We start from the raw sequence: 19,040 nt of genomic DNA, 5'->3' as shown, positions 1-19,040 counted from the left end.
GAAATGCCGGCACACAATGCGTGGCGGCAGGCAGAGGAGAAAAGCTCAGCTGTGAAAAAGAATCGGTGTCGGTCTGGCGGCTGTTGGAGCCTGATCTTTAAAGAGCTAAATGGCAAAGCTAATGAGCACTTGACTAACAGAAGTTTCCAGTGACAGGAGAACAGAAAAGAGCAGACACTCTGACCTTTACTCATGCAGATTATAATCAGAGGGAAACAGCTCAGAGACAGAGAGGCGTTACAAAGATTTACTGTGTCCACCCTGTTCGTATAAGTCAAACTATTGTAACTGAGGTGAACTGATGGTCTGAACGCTTTCTGTCATGGCTGTCACTTTAAATCAAAGAGATCGCCATGGTTTCTCTCGCCCAGTGTCTGTCGAGACACGATCCAACCAAGGATTGAGAGGAGTAAAGAATAATGGAGGTCAGGATTGTGACATCAGTGCTCGGATGGCCAGACAGAGGATCAGGGAATAGGGACGAAAGCTACCTTTTCACATTCCACTACACGACTTTAGCCTAGGGGTTGCTGGCCTTCTCTGGAACAGGGTTAGCCCAGAGTTTGTGAGGTAATCCCCTGAAAAACTACCAGAGATGGGAAGTTACTGTACTCAAGTAGATTTTTCAGATATTTTTACTTTACTTTACTATTTATTTTTGTGGCGACTTTTTACTTTTAATCCTTACATTTTAACACGAATATCGGTACTTTCTACTCCTTACAGTTTAGAAAATTGGTTCGTTACTTTAGTTTTGTACAAAAGGTCGTCTATCAGGAGCGATTGTGAGTGCATGTTGGAAAATAGTGCGGACACGCGCCTCACACCACGAGCGGGCCCACACGGAGAAAAAAATGAGAGAAAAGAAAAAGACACAATCTGTCCGGAGGATAATCAGTTAGATTGTGTGTGTGCGTCCTTGAGAACTGTAAGTTGTATAACTTATGTTGTCAGTTAATGTAAGCCTGTTGTTGTATTGGTCTATAGTTCTTCAAATTTAAAGTAAGTTAGCTAGTGATTTGGTTGTTTGTGTTAACCTGTTAGCTAGATTGCACGTTGCTTGATCTTAATAAAGCATCAAAAGAGAGAAGTTGTCTCCGTCCGTGTTTTAACAGACACACCTGGGGGGAAGTTGGAAACCAGAATGGTCAGCTTTAAATCCAGTCCTAATCTAGTCCTCATTAACAAGTTTCAAATAATTTCATTGGAGTTACCGTTACTATTTTTCGCGTCATCAATACCGAATTCAATCTAATTGATAATATACTTGACGCACCACTACAAGACGACTCGACAGATTCGGCGGCATTAATTTTCGGCAAATCATTGCAGCATGATGGTGGTAACGTTAGCACTAGTAGTATGGATGGAGACATGAGAGATCCCAGAGATTCAGCAGACAAGCAGCAAGACATTCTCAATCATCCTTGGCCTTATCTGAGAGAGATGTTTAGGCATCAAGAAGGACTCCTGGCGAATGTGCTGCGTAACTCTTAAAGTATGGGGAACTTCTTAATTAATGTCTGTTTAGTAATTCATATTTAATCCTTTATTTTCTTTCCAGAAGCCATATTTGAGCACACACACATACATGTAGATTCCTTTAAATGTTAAGGGGAAGATTAAAAAAAGAGAAACTGGATCTGTGAATTCTCACAGAATCACAACTTAATTCATATCTTGCTACAACCTGGAGTCCCGGTCTCTGTCACAATAATCATATGTGTGATGTTTTAGGCCTTGGCAGACATCCATTTAAAATGTAGGCAATGGCATATAAAGAGCCTTTTCTCCATGTAAACTGAAGTTTCTCAGCTTGCACTCTAGTAACATTTGTGTGGTCCAGGTAGCTTTGCATAAAAATTCGCAAGGCTACTTTTACTTTTATACTTTAAGTACATTTCCAAGCCTGTACTTTGTTACTTTTACTTGAGTAAAGAAGTTAAATCAGTACTTCTACTTTTACCAGAGTATTTTTTAACACAAGTATCTGTACTTCTACTTGAGTACGAGAAGTGAGTACTTTTGCCATCTCTGAAAACTACTAAGCCTGGGCAAACTGGGCAAATGGAATATACGTTGCTGCTCGCCGTTAACAGAGACGTCAGATAGGTCAGAGCACGGTTAGAAAAGTCCGTAGAAATACGGGCTGATATACTGTGTTATTATGAAGGAATTTTCTGTAATGATTTGTCACAGGTGTTTTTCCATATTTAGATTTTTTGTATTAACAGAAATGTCCATTAGAGGTACAGAGGACATACTGTAAATTTGCAGAGATGCCATTTTTTGTTGTATATGACAAGCTCGGGCTGAGAGGGTTCAAACAGGTATATTATTCTAAAATAAAAATTCTAATTCTATCTTACTCTATTCTATCTATAAATAGTCTAAACTTAAGCTAAAACTAAATACAATTCAAACACTGTTGATAAATCAAAGTATACCATTCGAAGCTAAAGAAAAAATAACCGACACTGAACTGAAATTGATTTAAACAAACAAAAACACATCTCTTCACTTCACAAGCATCCCTCAGATACGGCACATTAAGCTGTAACAGCCATGACAGCGACGATACCACCGAAAGAATGATGAGACTACGTCTACACTAAAGCCATTAGATCCTGAAGGTTCTACACACCCACGCAGATGCTTGCAAATGCTTTGGCTGCTTAGACGTCAGGTGTAGAGCTGTAATCGGGCCTTAAAAGTTCGGCCCGACAAGGCCCGAGCTGGACAAGAACATTTTGATTGACAGCTTTTTAAAAGCCCAAACCTCGTTTACAGCCCGACATTATTCAAATGTGCGCACACACACAGCTCTTTTGCCTTTTGTCAAGAATGAGTCATTTATAAATTTTTTAACCTCATTTATTCATGACTAACGTAGGCTATAGACCGCTTGGAAGTTAGAACAAAGAAATAAAATAAGTCCTCCAGAGGCTAATCAAAACGCATCACCTGACCGCTCATTTACCGCGCAACCCGGAGCGCAACCCGGAGCGCAAGCCAGAGCCCGGCCCGAACCCGTGTGAAATGGTAGGAACGAAGACCGAAACCGTTGGGTCCTGTCGGGTCCTGTCGGGTCTTGTTGGGTCCTGTCGGGTCCTGTCGGGTCTTGTTGGGTCCTGTCGGGTCCCGTCAGTAAATATATGGCAGACGTTTTAACGAGTCAAAGCAGAAAAAGCACAGGTCTCAATAATAACACATCACCACATTCTATGTACTAATAAGAACACGACACAGAAATGCCTGTTCATTTCCATCCATTCTGGAGAGCATGTTTGCAGAGCTCCATATCAGAGTGTGAAAAATGAGGCTTAGTGAGGACGGAGGGACAAAACACAGAGGAAAATATGTTTTCGGAATTAGCTGGCTGAGTGTGAATGTCATCTTTTTCTCAGATTAATTGTGACATAAGTAGCCAAGTACAGCACGCCCCTGACAGCCTGGCTGGGCCTGGCTGCTTCTGGCCACCTGGAGCAGATGGATGGATGAAATAGTAACACACGACTGTTTCATCATTAAGAATGTACTAGTCTCGGATTGCCAGCCCTATCTCCACAGCGCTGTGGAGTAAAATCTGGCTCCCCCACACATACATTCTGCGATAGGAGAAAACAAAACGTTCTCGGTTGTTTGCCTTTCTTTAAACCAATCACAATCGTCTTGGACGACGCTAAGCTCCGGATGCAGCAATGGTGACTCTGCTAAATAGTCTCAGGAAGGAAGTTGTTTTGGTGGAAGATTTGGTTCCATGGCATGAAAATGTCACTTTATAAGTTTTTTTAACATTAATATGAGTTCTCCCAGCCTGCCTATGGTCCCCCAGTGGCTAGAAATGGTGATAGGTGTAAACCGAGCCCTGGGTATCCTGCTCTGCCTTTGAGAAAATGAAAGCTCAGATGGGCCGATCTGGAATCTTCCCTTTATGACGTCATAAGGGGAAAGGTTACCTCCCCTTTCTCTGCTTTGCCCGCCCAGAGAATTTGGCCCACCCATGAGAGACAGAGAGAGACATCATGGCTTTCAAACGAGCAAAGTGGCAGTTGGTCAAGGCCACACCCCCACCCTCCACCTTGCCCCCCTCTCTCCTCCTCAATAGCTACAGACACAGAAATGGCACATCCTAAGGAAAGCTCATTGTGGGACTGGCTCTAGTGGCTGGAATTCTGCACCGAGACTGAATTTCGGGAAAGAGACTTCAGATACAGTATTAGGGGACCACTAAGGTCTATATAAAAGAGACTTCAGATACAGTATTAGGGGACCACTAAGGTCTATATAAAAGAGACTTCAGATACAGTATTAGGGGACCACTAAGGTCTATATTAAAGCATCCAAAGAGCACCATGTCATGGGACCTTTAAACCTCATTACCTCTTAGCAGTGTATCTCTGTGTGTACTTCGTCCACAACAATCCCATCAATCAGTCCCAAAACGTCCCAGTTAGAGAGGAAATGCCCTAAACATATTTGTAAATCTTTACAATCATTTCCCCGAAAGAACCAAGCAGGTCTGCCTTGTTGCACCATCCAAATCTTCATAAAAAGTTGACATTTTCAGTGTGTAGCTTGCTAGCTCAGAGGTTGTTGTTTTTTCCGAAGAGAACGGAGTTTGAGAACGACAACACAGTGCGGAAGGTGAGGGACATCCGGTGCGATGTCAGGCAATTATCCTTGAAATGTACTTGCATTGATCCAGACTAAGGATGTACTGATATTCCATCAGACAGCTACAGAGAGACAGACAGGGTTAGAGAGAGGGAGAGACAATGAGGCTGAAAGGAAATGAAGAGGCAGACAGGAAGAAGACAGACAGACAGACAGACAGTTTACAGGAATGCAAAGGCAGTTGGAAAGACATGTAACAGACAGGCTAATATAAGTGCCAGGTCCAGAATAAGCGCTGGTCATTTGCATGAGAATACAAAGTCTGGAGGGTAATTTCAGCAGCCTGATAACATGTCAGTCTGACAGAGAGTCCAACAGGAAGTTAATGGGCTCAATGCAGCACTGACAGCAGCAGCAGGCTGGGAAACACTGCAGCTTCTCTGAAGCAGGAGAGATGTACAATTTTTTAATTGCCATACTGCAAAAGGGCACAAGAAAGTCAAAATAGCTTATTTTAGGATGACTAAACCTTAGTTTTTCTTATAAGATCTAAGATCTTTAATGCACAATTTGCATTATAAATTATTAAACACGTTTCAAGGTAACTGTTTTTGATATGTCTTAGATATTTAACATATTTATCAGCTAGAACTGACACAAGACAAAAGTCCGAAAAGTGGATTCCATGATTGTCACAGAAACCTGGGACAGCACTAGTCTCAACAACAACTAATGAATGAATGACATTAGCAACAAGCTATCGTTTAGCTGCCTAAAGCACAATCACTACAGTCTAATCTTTCGTACGTCCTTGTACGTCCACAATTACTTAACTTTGTGCTGGGAGCGTAAAGTCATATTTATTCTTATTCTTTAATTCTTACTGAACAAGCTGATTAGGAAGGCTGGCTCCGTTATTGGCTGCAAACAGGAGACATTTGAAGCTATGGTAGAGAGGAGGTCACTGAACAAACTGTTATCTATCATGGATTAGCTTTTTCTGCTGTAGCACTGACATTTCCCAATTTGGGATCAATAAAGTCTATCTAATATAATCTAATCTTAAAGGAACACACTGATTTATTGGGACTTTGTCTTATTCCCCGTATCCCCCAGAGTTAGATAAATCCATACATACCTTACATACATTCTCATCTCCGTGCGTTTCCTAACTCTGTCTGATGCACCCACCGCTAGCCTAGCTTAGCACAGATCCTGGAGGTAACCGGCTCCATCTAGCCTAGCTTAGCACAGATCCTGGAGGTAACCGGCTCCATCTAGCCTACTGCTCCCAATAAGTGACAAAATAACACCAACATTTTCCTGTTTACATGTTGGGATTTGTATAGTCACAGCGTGTACAAATAACAAGGTCACATGACACACAGCCATCTTCTAACCACATACATACTGGGAACTATATTCTCAGAAGGCCAAGCACTGCTACTTGGGCGGAGTGATTTGCTCGCAGCACCTGAGAAGCCCCGTGGTGAGGAGCAGAGAGTAACGACTCCGCCCAAGTAGCAGTGCTTCACCTTCTGAGAATATAATTCCCAGTATGTATATTTTGTCATATATTGGGAGCAGTAGGCTAGATGGAGCCGGTTACCTCCAGGATCTGTGCTAAGCTAGGCTAGCGGTGGGGGCGTCAGACAGAGTTACAACACACACGGAGATGAGAAGGGTATGTATGGACTTATCTAACTGTGGGGTGTAAACCGGTGTGGCAGTTCGCTGAGGCGTCGCGTCGCTCTCTGTGGCCGAGCCAACCCCTTTTTATCGCCTTCCCCTCAGCAAACCCCCGGCCCTACTAGTGCCCTCTTTTGGCGTACGGACGAACGCCAGTTGCCCGTCAGCGGGGCGGGTGTTTTGACCTATACTAAAAAGGAGTTGCTTTTGACGCTTCCCTGATTAATTTAGTTTATAGAGACACACACGCTCTCCGTCTAAGGAGAAGCCCTCGCCCGGATCAGGGAACCCGAAGGCGAGACAAGAGGTTAGATACACACTACACCAGACGTCCCCAAAAACACGGGCTCTTATCCCCCTGTATATGACAAGCACTGCCCGAGGGGATCTTTAAAACCAATGATTTTTCTTTAGTACTTACGGTCTGTTAGCCGTCCTCCCAGGGTCATCGGAGGTCCCTTCCTTCTCAAGGACGCCCGCCTTGCCCTTCTTGGTCGCCGGACTGAGAGAGGGGGATGCTCAGAGGCTCTGACCAGGCCGTGCGGGTAGGGAAATGCACTCCCACTAGGAGATAACAGGAGGTCTGTGTGTCCAAGTCGATCCCCGCCGGGACGCAACTCTACACGGGCGGTTAAAGAGGAGTCACTAACCCCCGTAGGGGGGGAAACCCTCCCCGCTTGACGCGGGCAAGACGATCCCAGAGAAAATAAAGAACTGGCAAAGGTTTGGCTCCCCTAGTCCAAAGTCGGACTCAGGTGATTTTTATTATTTTGTGAGAAAAGCAGAAATTAAAAGCAAGTGGTCCTCTACAAAATAAAACTAAAAATACAAATAAAGATAAAGCCTCCGCTCTAACAGAGGTATTTAAAGCTGCTTCTCTTTTCCTCCTGGCTCTGTGTCTCCCACACTCATTAAAGTGCAGGTAATCTCCTCTTCAGCCTCAAAGAGGGCAAATAAATCTTCCCCAAAAACGCAGCAAAGAGAGCGTCTGGGCAAACTAAGAGAGAAGAAGCACTTTTTGGCCTCTGTTTAACAGAGGTATTCGAAGCTGCTTCTCAGAGATAGTCTTTTTTCTTTTTTTCTTATTCTTTTCCTCCCTTACACTCAGCGAGTGCAAGGGAACCCCTCTCCAGCTGAGAGGGGCAAAATGAATCTTTCCCAATGCAACAGAAAGTGCAAGGGTAGATGGAGAAGGCTTCATGGCATCCCGATGCCACGTAAAGCGTTCGGGTAAAAGAGCCCGAAGGGAGCCCAAAAGGGACCCAAAAAGGGACCCAAAAGGGAACACCCAAAAGGGCTCAAAAGGCACCCAAAAGGGGCACCCGAAAGGGGCACCCGAAAGGGGACGCTACTCGGCAAAAACACTCATATTTATACACGAAAAACATTTTACTCCTCCCAAAATTATCAAAAGGGACGTACTATATGTACTTCCCTATCCTTGTAAGGTAATGTAGGAAACACTTCACAAATAACGTTACAGTAATGAACCTCATGAACTCTACAGCTCGTGTGCTGTGTATGGCCACACACGTGCCTTCAAGACGCACACACACACAGCTGCATGCACCCGTCAAGGCCGCAGCTCCTGCCTGTGCTCTTCTTATCTGTCTAGGTACTTTCCTACACTTTACTGTTTCTCAAAGAAAACTCTTTCTGTCCTAAAATGCAAAAACAGATCAGTATGTAAGCAAAAGACAGATTAATATATAAGCAAGATATATGTTATTTTTTGGGGGGGGTTTCAACACACTCTAAGCAATGATATAGTTTGCTTTTCAAAACACATCTATCTAAGTGATTATATAGTTATCATGTTAATACTGATAACGTTATATATGTTGTAAAGCGAGGAATGATGGAATGATTCTGCTATTTCTTTGTTTTTGAGTTTTCATCTGGCCTCGCAGACAACAGGGGGAGACGGGGAATAAGACAAAGTCCCAATAATTCGGCGTTTTCCTTTAAACATGCAACAATTTCGGACAAAATGTACTGCAAAGGTCTTTACTGCGATGGAGTTTACAGTGGAACTTTTCACAAACCACGGAGGACAATTAAATATGGAAGTCAGTACTACTAGTTAGTTAGTTAGTTAGTTAGTTAGTTAGTTAGTTATATTTTATTTCTGTGTCATGCCAAACATTTTGGCCCATCCCACATGGGATTACAAGACACCACAAATTAAATTATTTAACAAACATCTTCCTGTCGCATATACAAATCATTCGGAGAAATACATGAATACAAATATATTCATATACACACATATACACATACACATATGTATATACATGTACACACATACCACACACAAACAACAAATTCTCACTTCATCTCGATAAAGAGCTTTTTTTCCTCTTCTCCCAAGCTTTATCTAGATAACTGGCTAATTTATATGTTTTATATGTGAACAGCCATCTCAGTCTTTGAGCATCATCCATATTTACCAAATCAATCTCTGCTTTTATCCTACAAAACAAAAAAATCACGCTGTTCACAATAAAAAGGACAATAGAAAACAAAATGGAACTCATTTTCTATATATTTCAAACAACACATGGGACAGATCCGTTTTTCCTCTTCTACATTAACATATCGTCCTGTTTCAATAGTCAAAGGCAAAACACCAGATCTCACTTGAGCACCTAAAGATCTTTGCCTTTTTGATGAATTATATACAACATAATTCTCAGCGCCATATTCTGGTTTTATCATTACAAAAATACGCAATTTTGGCTTAGCCCATATATCGTTGGCCCACTGCTTTTTGTCTTTAGCAAACACAGATTCTTTAAACAAACCAATATTCAGCTTTTCATTATTATTAAGAACTACTAGTTGGCCGTTGATAAACAGTCAGTCCCAATTCACAGGTTCCCAATAACGTTTAAGTCCACCTTCAATGATTGATTGCTGTACGATAATCATTTTCAAGTCTGTTACAGCATAATTGCAGTGGCGTCACTGATAACGTTTTTAGTGCAATGCAAATGAAAATGTGACAGCAGACAGAGTGAAACTAATGAATACAGCAGAACACAGACTGTACAGAAGAGGGACAGGGACAATTCAGATTAAGGAAGAGAGGAGGTGGAGAAAAGGAATAGGAGAGACAGAGAGGGATGAGGAAAGGAAAGGAAAGTGAATTGAAAAAAGAAGAGGGTGGAAAGCAAGAGAGAAATAAAAAAGATAAAAAGAGAGAAGGGGAAATCTCTCTTTCATCCTTAAGGTCCCTGGTAAAAGGCCATTCATCTCCAATCAATAGACTATCAGGGCTTTTTATCCACTTGTGGTGTCAGACTCTGAGCCAGCAGGCCTCTACATCAGGTCACTGTCTGAAACACAATGCCAGGTCCTCTGGTCTCACTGCAGAGGGAAACTGCTGCTGGCTTTTATAAAGTGTCTGTTTAAAAAAAGGTTACATGAAGTTATTGTTTCCCTTTAGCAGAGTTGCAATGATAACACAAAGTGTTACCATCACTTTAAAGTCAGTCAGACAAGGAAAATAAAATGTTCTGCTCTCCTCATGGCCATGGACAACAATGACTGGATGGATCACAATCCCATTTTGTAGAAACATTCCTGGTCCCCAGAGGATGAATAGAAATAAAATGGATAGAAAGGCCATTTCCATTTCAATCAACAATGCTGAACGGTCAGAGCAGCAGACACTTTTATGTGTACCACGGCCATGGTATAAGCTGACTGCCGGAGAGTCGCGGAGGTGATGACGTTTTGCAGTTACAGACAAACGAGCAGTGGAGTAGTAAGGTTAAGATGCCAGCCGCTAAATGGTCTTAATGTTTCAGCCAAAGCGCGTTGCTATTGCCAAATGAGCGTATTGTCACCATGACAACTAACAACAAACGCCATTTTGTTGTGTACCAATCAAATAACCACGGGAAACAGTCAAATGTTCTATCTATCCATTTCATATCTATGCTAATAACTTGTTCCACTGACTTTTCATCTAGCGTCATCATCAGTTCAAAATGTGTCCAACACTTTAGTTTAAGATCAAATACCTGTAAAACTAATTACATTATCATCAGCCTCAGCTGTGCTTTGTGTTTAATGCATGTACTAATATGATGACCAATCTAAAAAGTACACCTGCTAAATCAGCTTTTAGCATTGTCATTCAGAGCGCGTTAGCATGCAGACGTTAGCATTTAGCTCAAAGCTCTGCAGTGTGGTCGCAGACTCTTGTTAGAAAAACTGTACCATGGAAGAACACAGATGGTCCAACTTTCTCAAAATCCCTCTACAGGGCTAACATTCTGTTTGGAAGCCAATTCATTAGATTTACATAATATTCAAGTTGGCTACACATGAAGTGCAATGAAGTGTGGGTGGTGAAATGTGCTGTGATATACAAAGGTGCATCCCCATCTGAAAGAACAAGAGATTCACCTAAACATTACCTGGATAATTCTGAATGTGTGCAGCATTATAGATTCCAGCTGCAAGGATGACTGTCTGATTAAATCCGTTGTAAAGATGCTGTGTAGGGGATATTCCAAGACTCTGATAATCTCTGTGCCTTAGTGGGTAAATGAATTGAAAGCAAGCTCCTCAGTGAACAACTGGAGGAGGCATAGCGTTAGCAGCAGCAGCAGGAGATGGAAATGAGACGGAGACGTCCATTGATTTCCTCAGCGAGCAGATGGAATCACTTTCTGGGATCTTGCACCGTGAATGTTGCTGACAAACACAGCTTTCCTTATCTACCCGCTACATGCTAGAGCTAGATTAGGAGACGCATGAATGTTGCTGTCATTGTTCAGTTGTTTGTTAAGCTAGTTTATCTGCTTTGTAAGCAAAAATCCAGGTGGTAAATCATACAGTCATACTCAGGGTGCGATTTGTGAAGAAAGCAGAGGGGGGGTGGGGGGGTTGATCATGCACAACAAAACAAAACATTAAGAATTAAATCCCCCATCCAATACCATAGAGAGAGCCACTTGAACCTGGCATGCCAAAACACTTGTTCATCAACTTCAATATTCAATGGAAAATAATCCCATAATGAAATAGCACAACGTCGTGTCAACACAGCGCTTTAAAGCTGGAAAGCGGAGATCACTATGCGGCGAAAACAAAATACTTTGACCCAGGAAACGCTCTTCATTCTTCTTTTTTTAATCCAGACTAGTTAAGTCGTTTTGGTGCCTAATTTTAACTGTCATCGCTGCGTGACGCTCACTTTTTCTGGCGAAACTCCACTACCATGGCCACTGAAAGGCCCGTCATCTGGCAGCGTCTGTAACCGGCTCACAGTCACCTGTTGGCGGTTAAACAACTGCGGCTGGTAGCCGGCGTCCTGGAGCTCTGTAGCGGCTAAATACAACCCCCCCCCTTGGCCCTGATTGGTGCATCTGAACAGGGAGTGGTGGATTTTTGCAAATCTCACTACAGGCTGTAGGTGGAGCCAGAGGAGCCGGATTTTTTTTTTTATGACCTGCTTCATGTAGTTCTACTGGAACATAGGGTCAGTTTCAGCAAATATGACAGAAAGTTAGTTTTATAAGTCTTACCTACTGCACCTTTAATAAAGGGAGCAAAAAATGTCAGCACATTTCAGTCGACTGGCTTCAGACCAGTAGGTGTTAGCAAAGGGCAAACGGTGAAAGTTTTTAAAGTCTTTACTACATTAGCTAAAATATCAGTGCAACCTTCACGTCCTCCTACTTGTAATATTTTGGCAGTTCTGGAAGTGAATCAAATCTTCAGTTGCAGGTTGAAGTCAAAGCTAAGCTACTGGATACTGTTACAGGTGCTACAGATGCGTGCCAGTACCAAAGTGGAGAGCTTTCTCAATCCACCGTTACCAAAAATCTAAGTCAGGTCAGCAAACGAAGAGCAGCGTGGCAGAATTTTGCGACGGAGCTTCGACCATCCAACAAACTGAGGCTGAGCAGTGTTCTGCAGGCGCCGCTTCCTTTAGTTTCCCAGGTGGTGAAAATCATTCAGCTCCAGATTAAACCCCCCCATCTCGCCCTCCCAGCTGATTCTGGGCTTTAATGTGAAGCCCGTTCCCCGCAGAAAGCTCCATCTTCGTTTTATCAAAGCCTCACATCCGCATCCAGCACAGGACTCCCTGCTGGGTTTTATGTTGGGCAAAAATAAACATTCACATGTATCCTTCTGGCATACACCTTCAACACAAACAGCATCTATGGAGAATAAAGATGGGACAAAGCAGCCATTGCTTGTTCTTTTAGTCTTTCAGACATCATTTTAAACCTCTGTCTCTGTGAATCCAGTGAAAATATTCCTGTTTGTTGGGTTTTGTCTCCTGAGTTTAAACAAAGTCTCTTCTCTACTGAGCACAACTTCCTCTCTATTGCCTCTGTTTGACTCAGGAAACCCTACCATTTCACTGGACTAAAGGAGAAGCTCACATCCCCTCTCATAAAAACAACAAAGGCAGTATAAACATTATTCCCTAATACCCTGGCAACAATAACAATATGAATAATAATATGACCCCAGCCCAATCAGATACTTGTGTATACTCTTGGGGTTCAGCTGCAGAAACTCTTCCTCACCGTCTCTCCTGTTGAGTTTGGCGAAGCCCGGCGCGTGACTGCTGGACAGCTGGGACGAGCTCCTGAAGGACGATGGCGGCAGGTTGGACACCAGCGCGCTGTCACACACCTCTGTCAACCAATCACAAAGCAGAAAAAAAAGCACACTTAGAATTTGATATGCTGTTTAGAAATAATTTCTGGAAGGAGTGAAGAACTGCCTGTCTGTCTGTATGTATGCCCATTGTTAGGGTCAGGACAATTTCTTACATTTGTTGTCAATGTGCAGTGGCTTTAACCTTTGACCTCTTTGTTACCGGTACCTCCACTGTTGCTGTTAACACAAGCTTTTCTTATATACTTGTTACTCCACACATTTAGAATTGCACATCTATAATGTTATCAGACACATGATGGAAATTAAAAAAGATTAAAAATGAATTTGTTTTATTCCACACATTCTTCTTCCTACACTACCCACAATGCAACTTGATAGTTGTTCAGAGATGCGGCTGTGTTACGCTAGTAGTGCCACTTCGAGCTGCTAACTTCAAGCTGAGATCAGGATCGGGCTATAGAGATTTAATAAGCTCACTTCTTTCTAAATCCACACACATTTATTGCATTTTCAAACATCATCATAGTCATCAGCACCAACTTGTTAAGGCAATTTATCAGACTTCACTTAGCTTTTTTTTACATATGCAGTTGTATGTTGTATGCAGTGGCAGTTCTACATTGAATTACAGCCTGGGCGAGAGCCCCTTTTATTATTTATTTATTTTTGTTGTCATTTGTCGACAACAAATGACATGAAAAGACCAAAGCTGTCTCTTAATACTTTCCAACATTCCTAAGCCATACCTGTCAAGTTTTGGATTTGAAAATAAGGGAAATTTTCCAGCGCCCACCGCAAGCAGTCCCACCACCCCAACCAAGCTCCAGTAGCCCTTACATTTTAAGACAGGTGTACAAGAAAGCTAAAATCACCACTTGATGCAGAATGCTGAAAACATTTACAATTTATAAAATTGCTTGTCTTTACATTTACATTTTATTTTCATTCCACACATTCTTTTCATTTCATATTGCTTTTCTTTTACAGTTTTTCTTTTCATTTCACATAACTTTTCTTTACTCTTTTAGTGAGTTATTGTATAAATTTGTTGCAGACTTTGCATTCTTTAAGATTGTTTTGGAAGGAGTGTATTTGTGGGCGGGGCCAGAGTGGTTTACAGAGTGGTTTATTTTACATGAGAGTAGAGCGCAAACAGTTCTGTTGTCTAACGTCATCCTATTCTCTGGAACAATCTTTCGTACCATGCTAAACACCCTTTCTCAACTTGCATTGCTATGGGGAATGCATAGTAAAGCCTTCAGAAGCTTTGGCAGCGCACCGTCTCTGTCGAAGCGTCCATCATCCGTCTCTGTTTATTTTTTTCCTGCGTTGTCACTCATCATCTGACCTCACACACTAAACTCGCGACAACTGCCATCTACAGTATCTGTAGTAGGCTACTGCAGGTGGCAGTTATCGCGAGGCTAGTGACAGAGCTCAGATTAATAACGCAGGTTAAAATACGGGAGATTTACGGGAAAATACTAATACGGGAGGACGGCGGGAAAGAAGGGTAAAATACGGGACTTTCCCGGCCAAAACGGGATACTTGACAGGTATGTCCTAAGCCCATTTATTTCTACTGAAAACATCAATCTTTAACATGCGTATAGGATGTGTGTTGGCGGCCTGGGGGTTAAAGAATCAATATAAATACATTTTTCAAGTCCGTCTTAAAACAATTTGTAGTAAATGAATGCACCTTGACTTACATATTTACATGCACTGTAGCTACCTGTAGTGTGTACAGTATGACCTGTGTACTACTAGCTAATCACTTCCTATCAACATGCTGCTCACTGATGTGTTTTTAACAAGATGTTGCTCATTGATGTGTTTTTGGAGGAAGAAGATTTATCAGGCTGTGGTTTGGGTCTTTAATGGGATTTATTGATTAAAAAAGACTATCACCAGCCTCAACCTTTTGATTAATCGATTAGTAGTTTTTTAAAGACAGAAAATACAGATTACTTTGTTGTTGCATTATGACATCACAATCACTATATTTGACTACAATATCCCTAAAAGCATGTTTTGGGTGTATTTATATCAATATGGGGGTAATACTCAGGTGTTCACTTGTATATAAATTATGTGAAAATGTACCCCAGCACATACAGTACATGGGGTACATGTCAAACTGACACATCTGAGAGTAACTTTTTTCATGTAAAATGTGAATATTTCAATGGATATTCCAAATATATTTAAGACTTAATGCCTATAATGAACTATGTGTGGAGCTAATTCTCTGCTTTGTAGGACACACACACACGCACGCACGCACACACACGCATCCTGTGCATGCGCCCGCGCACGTCACTCCTCCTTGTGAATTCTTAAGTTGGATTGTTTTCGTGAACTTATACTATCTAGCCTATTTTTAGTTCTCAACACAGAGTCTGTTTCAGCCCCCCCTTCCCTTTCCCCTTCTCAAACAGCATCTGTGCACGGCACCTTCTCAGCAAGCAGGCGCCAATTTGCCTATTCCCCACACAGTGAAATGATAGATAATAGAAAACTGTTTCGCAGCGCAGAGGACTTTTTTTTGTTAGTTTTTAAGTGCTTGTGCCGCCCCCCATGTGCAAGGGGGTAAGCGAGCATCCGGAAAGTGTACCTCCTATGGGGAGATTGTAGGCTAACAAGCTATCACCTGCCGTTAGCATCCCATTGACTGCCATTCATTTTGGCGCCACTTTGACAGTGAATAACTTTACATCTGAAGCGTTTAAAGACTCTATTTTCCTTTTCAGTTCTCTCGGTTGCTTCTGCTTCTTCTTCTCCTCTGGGGAAAACATGACCGCGTTGCATTGTGGGATACGGGAAAAATGTAGGGTACATCGTCTGTACGCTCAAATTAGCTGTGCATTGTGGGTAAATAACCCAGAAAATCTGTGACTCACAGCGTCAAATGGCATCCCATTAAACAGCATACGCTCTAACTGTGTTGTAACGTGATACATGGCAGTAATAGAGAAACTAAAGCATTCATTACTAGTCAAATTACAGTCACCCTAATTAGCACCATTGTTAGCTTCCCAACAAGTCCATTTGTTTTAAGTGTTTTGTACTTGCTACAAGGATTTATAATTAAAGATGGACCTTCTAACAAGCTAACTTTAACCACAGTATTTCTATGCTCGCAGACATTTCACAGCAGCATCCATTCATCTTTCCAGACAGAAAGAGACAAAACTAAGATGCTACCAGAACACTTATGAGTTACAGAACACTTACAGGTTCAGAGAAGCAAAACACCAGAAGTAACAGGGGTGGGAGCATCACATTGTGTAGCCTCTATGAAGACCATTTACCAGCTGAAGAGGAGTGGAGTTTTAGCATTGAGCTGCAGGTTTAAAGTGAGAACAGGTCTCTGACATTACGCTGCAGTCTCTCAGTGGTTCACAGCAGCAGGATGACATAGGAACGTCTCCTCTCTTAGCATGACGATGAACATTTGTATGTGTCAAATTCATAAAAGTAGATGGAAAGATCTTCTCCAGAGTGAAAAGCACAGCTGAGTGGTTCAGATCAACAGTAGTAACAGGCTGAGGACATCCCATTATCAGACTGTAGATTATTACTCTCCGTCTCTTAGCCTGAGAGAATTGTTAAAAACAGAAGGACGGGAAGTCCCTGATGCTGAGAGGTGAAAACGATCTGTGCTAAATAATCACAGCTTTCAACTTGGCCATCATGCTTTTCAGCTTTTACCTACTGTCCTATTAAAAGATAATATAATACACAAAGATAAAGTTGCCTTTAAATCAATATCTTTTTACAGCTTCATCGTCGTTCCTGTTGAATCTGTGGATACGAGACCGTGAGTGTCCGAGTGAACCATTGAGAAGCAGGTTCCATGTTCCCCAGGTGGAAACAGGGCTGTCAGCTGTAATAGCACCATATCAGATGAATGACCAGGGGAATAAAGTGGATGAATGAATGGTGTAATCACGTGTTGTGGAGATGAATGGCGTCCTGACTGACTGGCTCATTACAGGCTGGATCCTGATGGGGACCGATCACTGTTGTCAGGAGAAACCCCCACGTTTCACACTTTAATGCTTTATGGATGATCGGCTGCAATAAAAAAGTAATTTATTATACTCTAATGCAATAATTAATGTTAATTGGGCTTGTTTTAATTGACTTCTATAAATTAACGCAAGTTTTTTTTAAATTGGATCACGGGAATGTGTTGCTGCAGAGACATAATTTACTTAACAGCAAAAGACACGGTAGAAATACAGAGCAATATAAACAGACGTCAAGAACATCATTATCTCAATAAATATTCACAGCTCTCCTCTCGAGCTCCAAACTGTAAGCTAAAGCCAAACTAACGCCGCCTCCATCTGAAGCCTCTCTGTTAATGGCTGTTGTTCTCCAGCGCTGAGCTAAGAGCCAATTACTCTGATTCACGCCGCGGTCCGATCCCGGCCCACAACTCCGACAACAAGGCTCTAGCTTCGATTACTCTGTCAACATTAGGGTACTTCATCTCAACAGCACACGGTCTTCTATCTGCCTCTCCATATCCACCACAGCCTGATGATGTCACTTTTTAAAAAGAGCAATAACACTCCATTTGTAGGGTCACATTTTAACCTGTCTCTTTTTTAACAAGTTAAATTATACAGATGACACATCAGCATTAAATTTTGTTCTAGCTGAACTGTGATACGTTTATATAATTATATTATTTACTGACAAAGAACACATTCCCAAATAAATACATTGTAGAGGCCAGAGGTATGGCAGAGCATTGCACTCGCAAAAGATTTGTTTTTTTTGCATCGTCAACTTATCTCGTAATTATGAGTTCCTATCGCATAATTGATAGTTATAACCAGAGCCATATATTAGAGAGTTTGGCCAACTCAAATCACAGGCACCATATTGGATACCATCGTCAGATGACTCTACAGTGTAACCCTATGGGGCTAATATACGATCTTGAAATAAATCGCTTATTTTCACCATGAACGGGCATGTACATGTTATTATCAATGTTTGTCAATATGTAAAAGGCCCTTACGGAAATATTCCAGTGTATATATACCTTCTATATCGTAAATGGGCCTCTAAAAAATGCCCATTGTAGTGAGTGACCACGTCACCTAATAAGTCTCTGAGCAGTATTTACCTTTCTAATATCCGCTAGCATACGTACAGGCTAACTATAGCCAGTTAGCTTTGTGTGTAACAAAAACCCACCCATCTCGTAGGAGCAAAGCTTAACATTTCATTCAATAAAATTATGGTACAAAAGGAGCACTGACGCTACAGGTCTTATGTTGACAACGTGGACGCAGATATAGGAAACTCCGAAGGCAGTCGCTGTTGGGCTAACGTTGGCGTAGCATTAGCTAGCTATCTAAACTTGTGAAAAGCCGAACAACATCCCTGTCCAAGCTGTGTTACACTTTCCCTCCAATATTATTATGAACATAATAAAGACACCTGGACTCGGTCGAGACCAAAAGCCATATGACTATGGCAAGATCAAGCATTTAGGTACATGGAGTTCTAGCGAAAAAGCTAATGCTAGCATAAGGAATGGCTAACTTCAAACTTCATTAATTTCTAAAGCAATGTTAGAACTTTTTTGACAGCATGGTACACATTAACGATGGTATTACTATATTTGTCCTATGTAATTTATTATCATAAGTCAAAGACAGAAATTGACATTTACCTCACACAATAATGAGTAGTCATTTGCCCTCCAGTTTGCTCTTTTCACCTTCAGCTCCCATACTTTTCGCCTTTTGGGTTCACGGGGGAACTTGTGAAATCTTTTGCCGCTTCCCTGTCTTTCATTGCAGTCAAACGTGCAATAGTTGGGCACTTTTTCAGTGATTTATGTCATTTTTTTAATAATTTATAAAAAAAATTCACTATTCCCTGCACTATGTCAATAGGAATCAGATGAATGTTGGTATCCAACATGGAGTCCACGAAACACATGACCACCTCGGAACCAATCGCATAACAGGATAACTCAGAACATTCGATTCCCTAGTTGGCCACACTCTGTCTAATATACGGCTCTAGTTATAACTAGAAACAATTACAGATCA

The 19,040-nt window shown here is 41.7% G+C and overlaps 1 protein-coding gene across 1 annotated transcript in view; it reads right to left on the bottom strand.

The window, feature by feature from the left end:
* The window catches only part of LOC120568208 (contactin-associated protein-like 4), a 207,526-nt gene that overhangs the window by 145,826 nt on the left and 42,660 nt on the right, over positions 1-19,040 (bottom strand). Inside the window, exon 2 of the mRNA XM_039815567.1 lies at positions 12,861-12,971. Coding sequence (XP_039671501.1) covers positions 12,861-12,971 — 111 coding nt within the window. The remainder of the gene's footprint in view (positions 1-12,860; positions 12,972-19,040) is intronic.

The sequence above is a fragment of the Perca fluviatilis genome, chromosome 11 (genome assembly GCF_010015445.1).
Source record: "Perca fluviatilis chromosome 11, GENO_Pfluv_1.0, whole genome shotgun sequence".
Lineage (NCBI taxonomy): Eukaryota > Metazoa > Chordata > Actinopteri > Perciformes > Percidae > Perca > Perca fluviatilis.
This window is presented reverse-complemented; position numbering and strand designations above follow the sequence as displayed.